Source organism: Vombatus ursinus, unplaced genomic scaffold, assembly GCF_900497805.2.
Source record: "Vombatus ursinus unplaced genomic scaffold, bare-nosed wombat genome assembly UNPS02000582.1, whole genome shotgun sequence".
Lineage (NCBI taxonomy): Eukaryota > Metazoa > Chordata > Mammalia > Diprotodontia > Vombatidae > Vombatus > Vombatus ursinus.
The window spans coordinates 12,577,723-12,597,198 of record NW_020940360.1 but is presented as its reverse complement, the minus strand read 5'-3'; the positions used below and the strand labels follow the sequence as shown (position 1 = coordinate 12,597,198).

At 39.5% G+C, this 19,476-nt stretch overlaps 1 protein-coding gene across 1 annotated transcript in view; it reads left to right on the top strand.

Annotated features, from left to right (window-relative positions):
* Nucleotides 1-1,789: 1,789 nt before the first annotated feature.
* UBE2J1 (ubiquitin conjugating enzyme E2 J1) overlaps nucleotides 1,790-19,476 on the top strand; it is a 45,775-nt gene continuing 28,088 nt past the window's right edge. Inside the window, exons 1-2 of the mRNA XM_027855078.1 lie at nucleotides 1,790-1,935; nucleotides 14,819-14,892. Of these exons, the coding sequence (XP_027710879.1) occupies nucleotides 1,905-1,935; nucleotides 14,819-14,892 (105 nt within the window). The 5' untranslated portion in view covers nucleotides 1,790-1,904. The remainder of the gene's footprint in view (nucleotides 1,936-14,818; nucleotides 14,893-19,476) is intronic.

Here is a 19,476-nt window from a genome sequence, read left to right as displayed (position 1 = left end):
GGATGGTTTTATTAAACTGTATTTTTTTAAAAATTTCTTCACAAGGGAAGACTTGCTAAGATTCAGTGGGGAGGGGGAGAGAGAGAAGGTATTTTTGTAAATGAATGGGATGTAAAAGGCATCATTAAAACTTTAATAAACAATAATAGCTAACATTTATATAGTGCTTACTATGTGCCAGGCACTATGCCAACTGCTTTACTATTTATTATCTCATTTGATCCTTACAACAACTCTGAGGGATAGGTGCCATTACTATACCCATTTTGTTGTCATTCAGTAGCATCTGACTCTGTGACTCCATTTAGGGTTTTCTTGGCAAAAAGACTGAAGTCGTTTGCTATTTCCTTCACCAGCTCATTTTATAGATGAGGAAAATGAGGTTAAGTGATTTGCCCAGGGTCCCACAACTAGTAAGTGTCTTGAGACTGGATTTGAACTCATCAAGATGAATCTTTCTGACTAGGCCCAGGGCTCTATTTATCTAGCTGTCTATATTTGACCACCTAACCTCAATAAGCCATTTATATTTTTTTGGTACTTGTGTTTGTCTATCACCTACATTTCTCATGTATCCCCCTTCCAGAGGAATTTTTAGAGGAAGAAAAAAAATTCTATAAAACTAACCAACACATGAAAAGTCTGATGTTATATGTAACATTAGCCACAGCCACTGTCTCCCATTTCTGCAAAGAAGGTTTGCAGAGGTATCCCAACACTTAGCACAGTGCCTGGTATATAATAGGTGCTTAATAAATATTTATTGATTGATTTTTCACCTCCCTTCTTTGGGGTCAAGCTTCTCAGCATTCAGTTTCCATTCATTTTTCTTTGTTCTTGTTCTACTTACATAGTTGTTGCCATTTAATCTTTCTGGCTTCAGTTTCTCATCTATGAAATAAAAAATGTTGGCTTCCATTAAGGGTTCTCAATCTGGTTTCAGGGGCAAAAAAAAAAAATCATGTTTATTTCAATAAACTGGTTTCTGTTGTAATCCCATGTATTTTATTTTATGTATATAAAACCATTATTCGGTGAATGGCTTTACCAGAGTGCCAAAAGGCTCCTTGACATAAAAAAAGATGAAGATCTTGCGATCTCTAAATTCCAAGTCCATGATCCTGTGCTTCAGCTCCGCTCTATATTACCCTGTTACCTTGGGCAAGTCACTTTCCCTTCTCGGGACCTCAGTTTCCCCCCTCGTAAAAAATGAGGGGCGGTAGGTGGGTTAGACTGTAACGAGGATCACCTTGGACTTCCCCCATGGCATAAACGTAGTCTCTCCGTGGCCAGGACCGCGGGCGGGAGGCGGCCCGGAGGCGTGACCACACCTGGCCCACGGCCCGCCACGAAGCGACTGCCACGTCAGAACAACTTCACAAACCGTGCGCGGGGCAGGGGCCGCGACACCTGGCCCCGCACTGGGGAGACACGGGCGGGCGGCGGGAGGACGGAAGCCCTGGCCGCGGCCCCTCCCCCGGCTCTCCAACCCAGCTACGGCCCCCGCGGGCCCGGCCTCCAGCCCGGGGCGGGGCGGGACGGGGCGGGGCGGAGAGAAAGGGAAGGACACTAGCCGAGCGGGCCCGGCTCAGGCCGCGAGGCGAATCCCGAAGCGGCGGCGGCGGCGGCGGCGGCGGCGGCGGCGCGCGGAAGGAGGTGGAGGAGGCTGAGGCGGCGGCGGTGCGGAAGGCGGGGCGCAGGGAGGGAGGAGGGGCCACAGCCGCCGTCGCCGCCGCCACCGCTGCGTATCCCTGGCGCTCGCTTGGGCCGCCGGGGGCGGGGACTGGGGGACGCGGCTTCCCCGGCTCAGGAAATTCCAGGGGCCGGAGCCGGGGCCACCAGCCCGTCGCGGAGCCGAGGAGCAGGAGGCGGTGGCGGGGCCGGAGCGGGGCGGCAGGGCCACCATGGAGACCCGCTACAACCTCAAGAGCCCAGGTAGGGAAGGGAGCGGCCGCTCCCCCCAATCTCCCAGCACGCATGCGCGGACGCGCGGACGGACGGACCGTCCGACTAGCAGCCAGGGAGGCCTTGGGCCGCCGCCCCGCCACCTGTCACAGCCCGAGGGCCCCCTTCCCTACTCGAGTCCGATGTCCGGCCCGGCCTGGGCATGACCGCCCGGAGCGAGCCGGAGTCCGGGGAGCCGCCCCCGGTAGTGGCCAGCCCAGTCAGAGCTCATGGAGAGAGGGCCCAGCCCCGGCTCGGGCTGCTGCCCGCGCCCTGCCCCCACCTTCCGACCTCGGCCTCACCCCACTTTGCCCTCCCTCGTTTTTTTCCTCCCCCCTCATTCTTAAAGGAGCGGCACCCTAGAGGCAGCCGGCGACTGCGGGACCCCCCGCCAGGCGTCCGCGCCGTCTCCTCAGGCTGCTACCCCTGGACTAGACACTTTCTGGGCAACTTCGCTGACCCGCCTTTTTGGACGGGGGTGGTGGGGTGTGTGTTCTTGAAGACGAGTAGTCTGTGGGGGACAGAGACCGAAGAGGGGTCTGTGGAGGGGTTTATGTGGCAGATCCTCACCTCTCCTCCCGTCCCCCTCCCCCCCATCCGGACCTGAGAGATGCCGGGAGGTGCAATGGAGAGCGCCTTGATGAGGCGGAAGTCGGAGGACCTGGGTTCAAATTTGGACCTCTGTGACCTTGTGTAACTCCCTTAATCTCTCTGGGCCTCAGTTTCCTCCTCTGTAAAATAATGGCGTTTCACTAGGGGACCTCAAAGGTCACTTCCATCCCTAAAGCTGTGATCCTTTTAGCACCTACTGCCAGTATGCCCTTGGGGAACTCACCATTTCTGGGTTTCAGTTTTCTTTCGTAAAACGAGGGAGTTGACCTAGATCAAGGATTCTCAATCGGGAGTCGGGTAGATTTTTTTTTTTTGAGGGGGTGGTCATGTGAACTCGGGTGGGGAAAGACATTACGTGTATATTTTCACAAACTTTTGACTGAAATTTAGCATTTCCTTCAATTATTTGAAAGAAAATTAAAAATTAAGAGAAAATTTAAAAATTATTTAACAGATAAGATCAAGAACTCCTGTTTTTAAGATCCTTTTCAGCTCCAAATTGTCTTTTGGTCTTACATTGTTAAAGTCCACCACGGTTTTTCAACTTGAAAGCTTTTGCTTATAGCACTTTTTAATAGATTATCATTGGGTACTTGCTTTCCAACCCTATCTGTGAAGTGAGTGATAGCAATATGTGTACACACACACGCACGCACGCACACACTCTTAAACTAGAGGAATCCTAAGGTCTCATTGAACTTTAAAACCTTAGAGGTCATCTAAATAATGCTGCTTCACATATATGTACATTTTACATATGTGTATGATCTATATTTATCGACTTACCTACTCACCTATCTTTGGAATTGAGGATAATTGGGTTCCTGTCCTGACTTGATCACGTTCTAGCTGTGTGATCCTCTAGGAGTCACCTAATCTCAAATACTGTAAATTGCAGAGCAGGTGTCTATTTGCAGTGGTAGAGGGAATTTCCTCATCTGGAGTTCTCTATCCTCAGAAAACCACAGCTCCAGACTGTCCTGACCCCCAGACATATACATTCATACCCAGAGTTTGGGGTGGGGAGGGAAGTGGAAGATAGTCTGGAACAGTAATTTCATGAGGGTAGGGAATTTTGGATGAGGAAACTCTACACTGATAAGAATCAATGAACAAGCACTTATTAAGGGCCTACTATGCCAGGCACTGGGAATACAAAGCCAAGATAAACAATGGAGTTTACATTTATCACTGTAGCTCACATGATAATTATTAATATTCACATATAGTGCTTTGAGGTTTTCAAAATATTTTATACACCTTATCTCATTTAATCCTCACATTTACTCTGTTAGGTAAGTGCAATAATTATCCCCATTTTATAGAGGAGAACACTGAAGTTCAGAGAGTCTTGAGGTGATTTGCCCAGAGTCAAAGATACTGTGTCTCAGAGTTAAGAGTCAAGTCTCAGAGTCTCCTGACTCTAAGGGAGTCTTTCTAATGTCTCTCAGTATAAATACCTTTTAACAGATGAGGAAGGAGGGGCCTAGAGAAATGAAATCTCTTACTCAGAGTTGCATAGCTGGTTAGTACCTGACCTGAAGCAGAAACCCAGGATTCTGAACTGCCAAGTCCAGAATTATTTCCACTGTATAGTGCCTCCTATGTAGCTACATAGATATCTATGTTAGATAACTGCATAGCTAACTACTTAGATATCTTAATCAGGAGAGAAGGAATTCAAACTAGTAACCCTTATAGTGCCTCCTATATAACTACATAGATATCTATGTTAGATAACTACATAACTAACTCTATAGATATCTTCATCAGGACAGAAGGAATTCGAAGTAGTAACCCTGATGCCACCACTCTAGTCCTTTCTACAAATCCTTCTGGGGCATATACAGTAGAACACTGATGAAAAAGGGGGCTAATAATACCTGTGAAAGAACTCTGCCCTAATAAGCATCTGTTGATTGATCACAAGGTACTAGGCCATTTATTCCACCAGTGCATTGGCAAAACTTGTGAAATGGAAAGAAAAAAAAACCAGTTTCAGTTTAACTTGATCTTTAGGAAATAATTAATGCTTTAACCAGCTGTTATTTATTCCCCTCCCCACCCTCACCCCACCCTTTTTTCCAATTGGTGTTAGGAAAACCAGTAATCTTTATTGCCAGGACCTAGGGTAACATACTGCCTTATCTGATTTTTTTTTTCTTTTCTCCTGAATATGCAGAGCATAAAAAAAAGGCCATTGGACATGAGATTGAATAGAACTTGAAGTTCTTTGGTGATATTTAGATGAGGTTTGGATGGGATAATTAAATAAATACAACCTGTTAATGGAATATTCAGGAAGATTACCCTTAGTCTGTTAGGGATAAATTTGTTTGTATTTGAGGTGGGTAACTGGCCTTGTCAGTTGCAAAGACAGGATATTTATTTAGTTTTATTTATTTACTTACTTAGGTTAATTTACCTAGTGTAGTCAGGGTACTGGTTTGAATCACAAGATCACAGGATCAAGAAGCTGAAAAGGGGCTTAGAAATCATCTCTTTCAGTCCTCTTATTTTACCGATGAAGAGCTGAGGTCTAGAGAGTTTGTGACTTATCTAAGGTCTCCTAGAAAAGTAAATAGAGTTAGGATTTGAACCTTCTTCTATGACGTCAGTGCCTTTTCTACTATTTCTGGCTGTCTGTGAATCATTCCATTCAACATTTATTAAGCAATTACAAAGTTCAAGGCTTTGTGTTAGAAAGAAACAAATAGTCCATGCCTTCAGGGAGCTTACTTACAATACTCATATAAAAGCTATGTGCATAGTCAGTTTACTGTTTTGGTTTCTGGAGAAAATGGAAAATATTTCTTGGAAAATAATGAAGCTCTTTGTTAGTCCTCAGATTTTTATCACAGGCTTCATGACTGGCTTTGGTTTTGATTACTCCTCGGTCTCTGTTCAGGAGTACAAGGACAACAGGTAAACTGTGGCTTGACACAGTAATATGTAAACAGTTACTGTATTTTTTTAAAATAAAAAGCATTGGGAATTTTTATTTGAAGAAAATGTTATCAAATCTTTTATGAACAACCTCAAATAAACGTGATAGTTGATCACTCCCACTCTTTTCTACTTAAGTAATTATGGCCTTCCACAGTTTATGTAAGACTGGCTATCATGATAGTAACTTCTTAAAGGTGTTAATGATCTAGATGGTCTTGAGATTTTTTATTTTTTTTTTTTTGTTTTGTTTTGGTTAGGCAATGGGGTTAAGTGACTTGCCCAGGGTCACACAGGTCTTAAATGTTAGGTGTCTGAGGCTACATTTGAACTCAGGTCCTCCTGAATCCGGGGCTGGTGCTCTATCCACTGCGACACCTAGCTGCCCCCCCCCTTTTTTAATAGCACATTTTGTTATCAAATTATTGTACCTAGACTTTATACTTGAGCATTGAGCCCAATTTTCAGAACACACATTCTTACTATCATGCTGAATAAGTAAACTTTTTTCATTTTTAAATTGCAAAGTTCAAGGCCACTAGTTTTGGTGGATATATAATTATGAATTTGAGCCATTTTACAAAAGTAATAAGCAATAGCGTACAAATGCTAATTTTTCTAATCTTTATTAATGTCAGTTCATACATTTTAATCATAAAACAAGTGTTCCCAGACAGTAAATCTGTACTTTTCTCTTGTGTCAAGGTTGGGTTTTCCCAAGATTTTCTTAAAGTAGAAAGAAGGGTAATTATTATTATTATTAGGCAGCCCATGGTTTAGCAGAGTCAGAAGACCTGGGTTTGTGTGAGGATGGATATTTTACGCTGTGGTTTCTTGGGTAAGTCACTTTGCTTCTTTTTCTTAGCTTCATTCTTCTCATCTGTAAAATAAGGGAAATAACAGTTGAAATGCCTATCTTAACAGGGTAAAAACAGACTTTGGTAAAATCTTAAAAATATTACAGCACTATGTGTTGTCATAAACTAGTCATCAAATTTAGTCACCCATCAAAAAAGTTTTTTTCCTCCCTCTGTACTCTGATGTAGTTATACTTGTATATTTTACCTTTGGCCCTAATTTATTAGCCCTTGACAGGACTGGAAAGTATTATTTTGTATGTGACAAGATTCTGGTCCTATCCCACAACTTTGCCTATCTCCCACAGCAAGCGTAGCTTGTAAGCCATCCCTCAGTACTTAGCACACTTGGCTGAAGTGAGAACATTTGTTGAATTGAACTTGTATTCTTAAAGCTCAGATTTTAAAAACTCTCACCAAAAATAGCAGATTATTTTCTTCAGGTAGAACTTTCCAAGATGAATTGTAATGTTTTCTGCTTCTTGTTTCTAACTTCACTCATTTTTTAGGTAATAGTTTTTGTAATGCATCAGAATTTGTCAGTAGGCTATCCTTGCAGCCCTTGTATGCATTTTTTCTGCCAGACTTAAACCCAAATCCAAATTTTGCATCATTTGAAGTTTCTTTTAATGTTTTATTTCTTTCTCCTTTGAGCTCACTAATGAAAATATTAAATTAGGTTAGACCTTTACTGACCTATTCATCTTAGTCATTTTTGTGCTCATCTTGCTGATGAACCAGGAAGAAAAGAGCACTTTAAGTACCAGCTTTTTGATAAAAGAAAGAACCCATGTGGACTAACAGGCCATGTGAAATTTATATGACTCTTTTCATATCTGAGGAAAAATTCACATAAAAGATTGAAGCATTCTCTTAATCCTTTTCAATATCTCCATAAAATGTTACAAAAAATTGAAAAACAGTCGTGTTAATTATAGTTTAATAATCTTAACAAACACAAATGAGGAAAACAAAAATTAATAGAATCTCAAATGAAATAATAGCCTACAAAGTAATTATATTGTTGTAAAAAGAAAAAATATATATTTTGACAAAATAATTTGTTTTTTTCCTGTGGCCCTTTCTAACATAATTTTCCTAAGTTTTATTGCTTAGAAGTAAATCAGTCAATCTATCTGTCTGTCTTCATAGTCTGTGAATGGTAGTTTTGTAATTTTACTTTCTTTGTTCTGTATTCCCATTTTGCAGAATATAGAAAAGGAAGCTGAGAGAGGGTAAATTACCCTGGGGTTTTATTGCTTTTGAGAAGATCTTTAACTTTTGAATTAAAACCATTGTTGAAAGAATAGAAACATTATGTTTGCATTTTTCCTTCAGCCTGAGAATTGTAAATAATTTAACATTTTTTTATATACTACCTCTGCGTGTCTGGTGACATCCTCAGGACCTGAAAGATGACTGATTTTGTAAGCTGCCATCACTCCCTGACTAGTGAAATTAAAATGAAGAAAATTGAATGACAAAGTGATTGCTGGAATTTTTCTTTCTGTTTGAAGAATGTAATGTATAATATCTTGCTCACAAAGTGCCATTTGCCAAACTCAGAAACTGAGAAGCAGCATTAAAAACATGACATTAGCATTTTGTAATTTTGTAGTATTCATGTTATTATTATTTTTACCATATGACTTATGCTTTCACCAGACTTTTTTTTTTTTTTTTTTAGTTTTTTTAATTTTTAGGCAATTGGGGTTAAGTGACTTGCCCAGAGTCATACAGCTAGTAAGTGTCAAGTGTTTGGTCTGAGGCCGGACCAGAACTCAGGTCCTCCTGACTTCAGGGCTGGTGCTGTATCCACTGCACCACCTAGCTAACCCAGACTTTTAATTTTTTAAATGACTCCTAGCCTTTCAGGATGCAAACTGGAATTAGTCATAGGATGATAGATTTAAAACTGGAAGGAACTTTAGGGGTCATATAGTTCAGTCTACTTATTTTACAGATAGGGAAACTGAGGCACCAAGAGGGTAGGTGACTTGCCAAGGCTCACATAGGTTGTAGGTGGCAGAGCCAGGTTCAGAACTTAAGAGTTCTTTCCATTGTATTATGGAGTTAACAATAATGATAATAATAGTTAACATTTATATAGTACTTCATATGTGCCAGGCACTATGCTAAGTGCTTTGCAGTTATTTCATTTGATCCTCACAACAGATCTGGGAGATAGGTACTGTTATGATCTCCAGTTTGTAGTTGAGGAAACTGAGGTTAAGTGACTTGCTCAGGGTCACACAGCTAGTGTCTAAGGCTAGAGTTGAACTCAGGTCTTCTTGACTCCAGGCCAGGTGCTCTGTCCATTGTGCTACCTAGATGTCCTTACTTTTAAGGTGGAAGAGTCAATTACCCCTAGCTTGGTATCTTAAGACCTACGGGTACTTTTTTCTTTCTGTTTCCTGAGCTTAAACTGTAATACTTCCTCCCTTTTCTGTGATTCTTACTTTGACTTTCTGACCTGATATCCTCTGATCCTAATCTGTTTATTGCCTCTGTTTTGACCTAGATTTTTATATTTTTGACTCCATCCTGGTGACCCTGATTTCTGATTGCTTCTTAAAACAATTTTGTTTTTACATTCTTGAACTTAACCCCTACATAGCTATTAGTGGCTCAGTAGGAAGGATTCAGTCTACTCCTTCTGTCGTAGAAAAGCATAAGCTCCAGGCAATCTGTGACTTTCATTTTGACAGATTTAATAAGAACCTTATTTTAGCCATTGAAATTAGGAACTCGTTTTGGTTTAGAACTTCTAAGTTTAGGGGAAAATCTATTACTTATTACTTGATTCAACAACTACAAATATCAAAGGAGGATCGGATCCCTCTGGGGAAGAATAATAAGGAAGCAACTAGCATAGGGCTGCCCAAAACCCTTCTGCTACCTCCTCTGTGCCTGTCACATTTCACCTTTACCTCTAGCCTTGGGGAATTTCCCAGCCTTGGTTCCTCGAAGAGCCCAGGGAGAATCTACCTACCATGAGGTCTTCAGGGATGGGGGCAAAAAGTGAGTAGTCAGACTGAAAGAAAAATAAATTGATTAGTACACTAAGGAAGACCCTCTTGGGCCTAGGAATGGCTTCAGCTTCTTAGGGTAAGCTTGGATTTTTATAGCTTTTTAGGTTGACTTGCAGTACATAGACAATCAGCTGTATTCTGAGGCCGAATGGAAATGGGGACGTGGGCAAGGTTTGGGGTCACGGGAGGAGTTGAAGGTCAGGCTTTTTCCTGTGGGGAATGCATTTCTCTTGAGGTTAATCTTATAAGAATTCCTTGTATTGGCAGAAAATCTCTTTAAGATGGTGGAGGCCCTTTTTAAAATAGAATCATTATTGTTTTTCATCCTGTTGTTGCCCAGTAGGGAGGGAAAAGTGCAGACTTCGCAGTTTTCTTTCCTTGGTCTCAGAAGTTACTTTACCTGGGGAGCAGATCCCATCCTTACAGTTATATGTACAGATTCATCTGCCTTCTCCACATTGCATTTGACATCTTGAGTTTTTACTTTGGGACAGAACTAGAAACTCTAGTTAACCTTCTAAAATTTTTCCTTCTTTAGACCCACAGAAGGTGAGTTTGACCTAGTGTCTAGCTTTTTCTAATTCTTATGCATAACATTGCAAATCTATCTGCTTCATGTGTTTTGCTCCAAACTGTGGAGCTGATGAGGTCGGTCTTTGGAGTCACATTGGGTTTAAGGAGAGGGCTCAGAAAGGAGAGGCTATTTTCTTGCTACTTCTTCCATAGTTCTTTTACTGCTATGGTTGAAATTACTAGGGGTATAACTTTTTATTATTGATAAAGGAATTTCATTGTATCAGAAATGATTAAAGTGGTTAAATTTACATGTGTTCTATCACATATTTCTGTCATTTAAAAGGTCAGTAGAAATATACCCCTCTTCCAAACTTTCCTATTTCTGTGGGGGTTACTGCCATCTTACCATTCGCCCAGGTTTGCAATCTTGAAGTCATCCTTACTCTTTACTTCCCCTTACCTTACATATCCAGACAATTGCCAGGTCTTTTCCATTTTACTTCCACAATATTTCTTGCATCCATCTCTCCCCTTACATGGCCACCACTCTAGTTGGGGTCCTCATCACCTCTCAATTTAATTATTGCAATAAACTCCCAATTGATTTCCCTACTTCAAGTCTTTCCCTTCTCTCTTTCATCTTATACATAGGTGACAAATTGATATTTCTAAAGTACAATTCTGACCATGTCTTTCCCTGCGCATAAACTCTAGTGGTTCCTTATTACCTCTAGAATCAGATACAAACTCTTGTTTGGCATTTAAAGCCCTTTGCAACCTGCCCCCAACCTACCTTTACAGCCTTGTTATATTACGTTACTCCCCTTTCTTCACTATACAGTCCAGGCAGATTGTCCTCCTGTCTCTGCCCTTGCACTGGCTGTCTCCCATACCTAGAATACACTCCCTCCTCATCTCCATCTCCTAGAATGTTTATTTTCCTTCAAAACTCACCTCAAATGCCATGTTCTGCAAGTCTTTCCTGATCCTCCCAGCTGCTCGTGCCCTTTCCCCCTTAAAATTAACCTTGTATTTATTTTGTATATTTATATATATATATATATATATATATATATATATATATATATGTTGTTTTCCAGATAGAATGCAAGCTCCTTGTGGGCAGGGACTGTTTAGATAAGTTTTTGTATCCACAATACCTAGCAAATTGCTTGGAACATAGTAGGTACTTAATAAATGCTTGTTGATTAATTGATGCAATTACAGATTCTTCTTGAAGTTCTTGTGCATATTTTGAATTTTAATAATTTTGATTCTGGTTATGATAGAAAAAATCAAATAACAGTTTTAAAGCAATTGAAATTTTTTTTCTCACTACTGTGTCAGCTTTTGGGGTGGGGGGGAAACTCTGGATTGTCATCAGAAGACCTGGGTTGAGTCCCAGCTAAACAGTTTTCTTGATCATTTATTATGTACATGACTGAGTGATCTCTTCCACAAAATGACAAGGTTCATAAAAATCATAGCTTGAAGGGACCCTTGGATTATCCAAGGTGCCTTCCAACTCTAAAATCTTGTGGGCCTATAATACAGATTTTAAAAATTATATTGTTATAATGCATTATTTTTAATTAACAAGCATTTATTTTATCTCTCCATCTCCTCTTCCCCTGAAAAAAATTCCCACCAGCCTAGCATAGTCAAGGAAAACAAATTCCAGCATTGGCTATGTCCAAAAATTAGTGTCTAATTCTGTATCTTGAGTCCATTACCTCTATGTCAGGCATCATCAGTCTGACATATATATACGTCAGTCCATCAGTCTGGAATTGTTAGTTATTGTATTCATGAGAGTTCTTAAGTCTTTGAAAGTTTTTTGTCTGTACAGTGTTGTTATTTACAAATTGTTTTCCTAGTTTTTCACTCTGACTTATGCAGTTCTTCCTAGATTTCTCTGAACCCTCCTTTTTCATAATTTTTTATGTATTTAGTAATGTGGGTAAGTATTTGATTCAATTTAGCTAATATTTACTATGCACCCACGATGTGCAGAGCACTGTACTAGGGAACAGAGATACTAAGATAAAAAATAGGACTTGTCCTCAAGGAGTTTAGATTTTCCTTTTCCTGGCAAAATTCATTGAGAAGGGCATCTACACTCAGTTCTTCTACTTCTTTCCCCTCGCTCTCTTAACTCTCCAAGTTGTGGCTACTGACATTATCTTTAAACTGAAACGCCTTTCTCCAAAAATTTCTTAATCGCCAAATCTAATAACTTTTTTTCAGGCCTCATTCTCCTTAACCTCTCTGTTGCATTTGACACTATTGACCACTTTCTCCTCCTGCTAACTCTCCCTCTTTTGGTTCTCATGACACTGCTCTCTCTTGGTTTTCCTACCCATCTGACTGTTCCTCAGTCTCCTTTGCTGGATCTTCATCCAGGCAGTGCTCACTAAATTCTTATCTCTTCCCTCTGTACTATTTTGCTGGTGATTTCATTAGTTCCCATGGATTATTGTCTCAGTGGAGATGATTCTTAGATCTATTTAACCAGCTCTGACCTCTCTTCTGGTTTCTAGTCTTGTATCTCTGGCTATTGGACATCTCAACCTGGCTTGAAACCTAGGTGTCATCCTTGACTCCTCACTCTCAGTCCCAGCTCTCTTATCCAAGTCTGTTGCCAACTCTCGTCAATGTTCTTTATAACATCTCTCACCATTTTCCTCTGACACCACTTCCTTCCTTGTGCAGGCCCTCATTACCTCACAACTAGACTATTACAACAGCCTCCTGATTTTATATATTGTTGTTTGCATATTATCTCTCCCATGAAGTTGTAAACTCCTGGAGGGAGTTTTTGCCTTTGTAGCCTTAGTGCTTAGCACTGTGCCTGGCACAGAGCCTAATAAATGCTCGTTGACTTATATTTGTGCTGGGAGTGGGAAGGAGAACTTATTTGTAGATGTGTATACAAAGTATATATGAAATAATTTTAAGAAGTAAAAAGCATTTACAACTGAGAGACTCAGGAAGGGCTTTGTGTAGCAACTGGTACCAGAACTTTGCTTTGAAGGAAGCTAAAAGTTGAGATGAGGGCAGTCATGGGGATATCTTGATGGAAGAGAATCTTTTAGGTTGCATTTTGTTTCATTGATTCTAATATAATTTTTTAAGTCTCCAAGCACTAAACCCAGTGAGATCTTGCATTCTCTGCATTTTTCAATCAATTATGTGATGTAAAAATAGTATACTGTAGATAAGCATTTTCAAAAGCTTTCCTCTTCCCTTATTTTTATCAAGGGCACTTTCAATATGTTTGTAGAAATCAGAGGTTCTTAACCTGGGAGACCCCTTTTGGGTCTGTGCATAAACTTCAGGGTGTTGATGAATTTGGATGGGAAAAAAATTTCATCTTTACTTCAGTGCGATTGGTTTATTTTGTAATCCTGTGGATTTAAAAACATTATGACAAGGGGATCCATAGCTTTCACCAGACTCCCAGGGGGTTCCATGATATACAAAAGGTGAAGAAACCTGGGTCTAGATCGGTCTTGGAACGATTTTGTAGATATGAGAAAGTAGGTATATGGCTATGCAGTTATCTTGATGTCCTCATGATTATCTGTTTTTAGTAGTATTGCTCTTGATTTTTTTTTCCAATCATTCATGGGAATATTCTTCACTCTCATATATCTTGAAAATTTATCCTCTTTTCTCCTCAAAATGATGTCATCTCTAGCACAGACTGTCTCTGTTTATACATGGTCTGTTCTATCAGGATTTCTCATCTTCCTTTTCTTTAGTGCTATTTCCAGTTTTTAAAATAGCACATTGAGGACTGAGATATTTAAATTCAAATGTAATGACTTTTTCCATTGTTAGTGATGGTAAAAATAGTTTGTTATAGAAATGTTGACAGATCTTTTTTATTTTTCACGTGTTTGTTGTCATCTTTCTAATTTCATCTTTAGAAGTCTTGGGGTGACCTGAGAGTCACGTGCCTAGACTCTTTAAATTTATTTTTCCCTTCACTGTTTCTCCTTTATGAGATAAGGTTTATAATCTTTGCACCATCCTTCTTTGTAAGATTTTGTAAATGAGTTTTTGTTTTAAATCAATGTTGCTCTTGAATGTTTCTCTGGCAAGGGTCACAGAATCGCAGAATTTGAAAGTTGGGTGGATCTCAGTGGATATTTAGTCTAACTCGTGCATAAAAGTTATCTCCACTGTATCCAAGAAGCGGTCCTCCACTGTCTCCCGTTGAAAACATTTAAGAAGACAGAATCCATGACCTCTTGGGGCATGTCATTCTACTTTTGGACAGCTTTAATTTTAGGAAGTTTTGCAAGCCTAAATTTGCCTTTTTGCAACTTTTACAAATTGCTTCTGTTTCTATCCTTTAGTGTTAAATAGAGCAAGTCAAACCGCTCTTCCATATGACAACTCTTTTCAGTATTTGAACACGGTGCCATGTCTTTCCTGAGTCTTTTCTTCTCTGTGCTAAACATGTTCAGTAAGCCTGTCCTCATATGCCATAGACTCAAGGCCTGTGCTGGTTGCCCTGTTGGACATTTACCAGTTTATCAATGCCCTCTTAAATGATGCTCCCCAGAAATGAACAGATTAACTCCAAGTGAAGTTGGAGGAAGACAGAACACAGTGGGACTATCTTTTCTCTATTCCTAGAAGCTATGCCCCTATTAATGCAGCGCAAGATTTTGTTAGCCTTTTTGTCTGCCACTTATCCCTGCTGACTCATTGAACTTCCTGTCTACTCAAACCCCAAGATCTTTTTCAGAAGTGTTCTTTACCCAAGCCTCTTCCATTTTATACTTTCTTTGTACCCAAGTGCAAGATTTTCCATTCATTCCTATTGTCATTTTTCAGTACTGAGAGGTTTTTTGAGGTATTTTAAAGATTCTTGTATTAATTTGCAAAATTTCATTTCAGCTGTCAAACGTTTAATGAAAGAAGCAGCAGAATTGAAAGATCCTACAGATCACTACCACGCTCAACCGTTAGAGGTGAGTTTTCCAATAATCATAATAATCTAAGTTGCTCACATTTATGGAGGGTTTGACAGTTCACAGAACATGTTCCATCCAACAGTCCTCAAAGATCAATAGTATCTTACTCATTTTTACAGATGAGGAAATAGTCTTGGAAGTTTGATGACTTACCCAAGTTAATACAGTTCATAAGTGGCAGGATTGGGACTTGAAACTTAGAATGTTTGGCTTTACATATACTATTCCACATTTTTAGGTCACTTTAGTGTTTTAATACACTTTAAACAGCACTTTAAAAGAATGTGTTTTAAAATACTTTAGTGTTTTAATAACCATTTTTAATAATTTTAAAATCATTTCTTTAAAATTTGCTTTTCTTTATTTAACATCATCTTATATAGAATTACTTGACTTTGCTTATGAAGATAAGAAGTCTTACTTTGGTTCTTTTAACCTTTTTAGCTTTCCCTTTAAGAATGTATTTCATACAACAAGAAAATGAAAAACTGATCATTTAAATTATCCAAAAGGGGAATAGGCTCCCTAGTGAGCTCACCAACACTGGAGGTATTGTTAGAAGTGCTGTAAAGGAGATATCTGCTCAGGTATATAAGTTGAAATAAAGGGTATTTATGCCCCTTTCTAATACTAAAAGAAAAGACTATATTTCATAGAATCTTTATATATGTGTATATATGTATGCATACACATGTATACACCCAGATAGAAAGAAAAGAAAAAGAAAAAAAGAATGAGAATATCACAGAATGGTCCAAGGTCATAGACCTCTAATCTAACAATTGGAACTAACTGTCCCAAAATGGAGGTGGCTGCCTCAAGAGGTGGTGGTTCCCTAGTCTTTGCCAGCTTTCGAGACTAAATGAGCACTTGATGGGTATGTTAGAGTGGGGATTCCTTTTGTGAATGGACTGGTCTAAATGACTGATTCCTTCTAAGTCTCAAATTCTGTGATTCTATGAAATATGTTTTTAAAGGGAAAACTAAATAGGTTAAAAGGACCATAGTGTGACTTTTTAATCTCAATAAGCAAAGTCAAGTAATTCTACATAAGATGCTGTTAAAGAAACTAGGAATCCTAAGAGGCAGAAGTGAGGAGGGAGTATATTCTAGGCATGGTAGACAGCCTGTGCATGGAGATAGATAGAAAGTCATGTATGAAAAAAAGTAATACCATTTTGACTGTACTATTGGGCATATTAAGGGGAATAATGTATCTATTTCACTGGAAAGGTAGTGAAAAGCATTAAGGCCAAAAGGAGTTTGTTTTGATTCTTAAAAGTATTATGAAGCCACTGTTAGCATATTGAATGGAGAATGACATGGTCAGAACTGAGCTTTCACTTTTTTCAGTTATATGGAGGTGTTAGAAAGGAAATATTTGAAGCAAGACCACTGCTTAGGAAGCTGTTGCAATAATCCAAGTGCCAGGTGATGAGGACCTGAGCAAGAGAGGAACTGATAGGAGAGATACTGTGAAAATAGAATGGACAGGACTTGGCAGCTAATTGGATATTTGGGGTAGAGGAGAGGAAGAAGGAATTAAGAATGACTCTGAGTTTGTGTGCTTGAGTGTTGCCCATAAGAATAGTGGTGCCCATGACTGAAATAGGGAAGTTTAGGAGAAGGATTGGTTTTTGTCAAAATTGTATGAGTTCCATTTTGTATAGGTTGAATTTGAGATAGGACATCCAGTTGGAGATGTACAATAGGCAGTTGGTGATTTGGAATTAGTGCTTGGGAGAGAGACCATTTTGGGTATGTAGACCTTAATATTATAATGGAAATTATAATTAAATTTATGGGATCTGATGAAGTCACCAAGAGAGACAGTGTATGTAGAGGAAGAAGGGCCCAGGAAAAGGTCTTGGAAGGTATAGTGTTAATAATCTAAAAAAAGGAGACCAAAAAGGAGCAGTTATACAGTTAGAAGGACACCCAGTATAGAGCATTGTCACAAAAACCCAGAGAGGAGAAGAATATCTAGAATTAGAGAGGGTGCTTAACCATGTTAAATGCTTTAGAGAGGTCAAAAAGATGATTGAGAAAAAATCATTGGATTTGGCAATTAAGAGATCATTGGTACTTTTGGATAGAACAGTTTTACTTTAGTGAGAAAGTCAGAAGTGAGATTATAAAGGATTGAAAAGTGAGTAAGAAGAGAAGAATTGGAGAAGAATTGGAGACAATGAGTGCAGACAGCTTTTTTTTAGGGGCTTGTCCCTAAAGGGATAGGGAATTATAGGATGATAGCTTGAGGGGGATGGTAGAATCAAGTGACAATGATTTTTAAGACTGGAGGAGACCTGGGTGTGTTTGTAGGCAGCAGGGAAGGAACAACTATATAGGGAGAGATCAAAGATTGGAGAGAGAAGGGAAATGATTGTTGGGGCTCTCTAATGAAGGACACAGGAGGAGATGGGTTCAAAAGTACATATAAAGGCTTGCCCTTGATGAGAAAGGGTCTTTTCTTTAGAGATTGGCATAAAGGAGGAGAGAATAGGAGATGATGTCAGGGAGTTTTGAGATGTAGAAAAAGAAAAAAGAGGGAACTCAGGGTGAATGGTCAGTCTTTTCTTAGTACAGTGTCAGCTGATGGTGTGGAGAAGGTGGTATGGAAAACTTTAGAGAAGTGAACGTTTGGAATGGTTGCCAAGGGGAGCACAATAGAGCTAGAATGAATTAAGGAGGAGTAATAGGATTGTCTTGCTGCAGTGAGGGGTGTGATCCAGTTAAGATTAAATATCATAAATTGATAGTGGACCAAGTCAGCATGGTTGCTTGATTTCCTCCAGTACCATTCAGCAACATGTTAATATTAGAGAAAAGGGTGCATATGGGGCATAATCCAGGGTTGGGGTTTAATAAGGCACAAGCCAGTGTTAGCACAAGTGAGCAGGGGATTGGAGAGTTCTTTGTAATATTACAGTTCTTTGTAATATAGAACTGGTTAAGTATAGGGTTGAAATCAGGAAAGGAGGAAAATGAAGCTGCAGATGGGGTCCTGGCCTAGGAGGGTTACTGAGGAATAGAGGAACTTGAGGTCATGGTGAGGAGGAAGCATAGGTCTAGGAAGAGTGCGGCATAAGGAAACATGAAATTATAGTTTACTTTTAGATAAAGGAATTTCTGAATTCTTGATTTTCGAAGTAGAGCATTTTAGATCAAGAGTGTGACCATCAATGTATACGGGTGAAGCGGATTAGAGGAAGTAGGTCCATGGGCAGGGGAGAATAAGATTGAAGACCTTGTAAGCTAGGATTTTGAAGGGGACATTGACATTAATGATGAAATTTACTAATATGAGAGCGGGAATTGGTGTGGAGAAGAATACTTTGAGCTAGGTATTGAACTCTGAGAGAGGAGAGGAAATAACCTGGAGGCCAGTAGATAGCTGGATTGGTTGATATTCAGGGTGTCCTAAAAGTTTTTGAAGCTATTAAAGCTTAAAACTGCCTGAAGACTTCTGTGACACACCATGTATTTGGATGGAATGAACCTTAAAGGAGAAGTTTCTGAGTGGTGAAGGAACACAGCATTCCAATATTTGATTCCCCTCCCCCCCCCAAATTAACCATCTCATTCTTACACTGGAAGAAAAGAAAAAACAAAAACCTTCCAACAAATGCATAGTCACACAAAACAGTTTCTTGCATTGACTGTGTACAAAAATGTACATGTCTTTCTGCATCTTGAATATCCCATCTCTGTGTCAGGAGGTGGATAGCATGTATCATGAAATTATATCACTTGATTAAGAAGCTTTTTAAACTTTTAATGAAAAGTAGATTGTATTAGATGTTAAAATGTTATCAAATATTAAACCTTTCATTCTGGGATGGGAAATTTGTGTTTCATATATTGGTAATTGAAGCATATAAAAGTTGAATGCTTTGGTAGAATACAATACTTCAATCTCAGGCAGGATTATAATTTTAAGTAAGGAGTCTGATTTCTCATAATGTCTCACACTCTTCACATGACATTCTACTACTGTCTGTGCTTTGTACTGGCTGTCCTCTGTGATTGTAATGCAGAACCTACAGCTTCCTTCAGAGTTTAGTTTAAATGCCAGTTCCTATGTGAAGCGTTTGCTGATCTTTCCAGCTGCTGATTTCCTCCGCCCTCAAATTACTTGTTATCTGTTTATATGTATACATATTAGTTTCCCCTGATAGAATGTAAGATCTGTGACTAAGCACACTAGCATGCAGTAGGCACTTAATAAATGCTTGTTGATCATATAGATCTCCTTCACTTGTATCAAATAGTTTGTCTTCTTTCTTTACTTAAACCTCAACAGAATGATATTTCTTATGCCACTATTCAAGTCCATTTCCCTTTGACTTCATCCTTAAGGTTTTTATATTGGGGAAGGGAGGGAGCAGTCATTTATTAAGTGCCTAGTATGTTCAAGGTACCATGCTTTACAAATATTATGTTATTTGTTATGTTATATGTGCTAATCTGATAACAGTGAGGCACTTGAAAGGAGTCACTGTTCTGTTGATGGAGGATGCTTTATCAGGCATGGACACCAGAACCTGGGTACTACCTAAGTGACCACCGATAATGATAAGT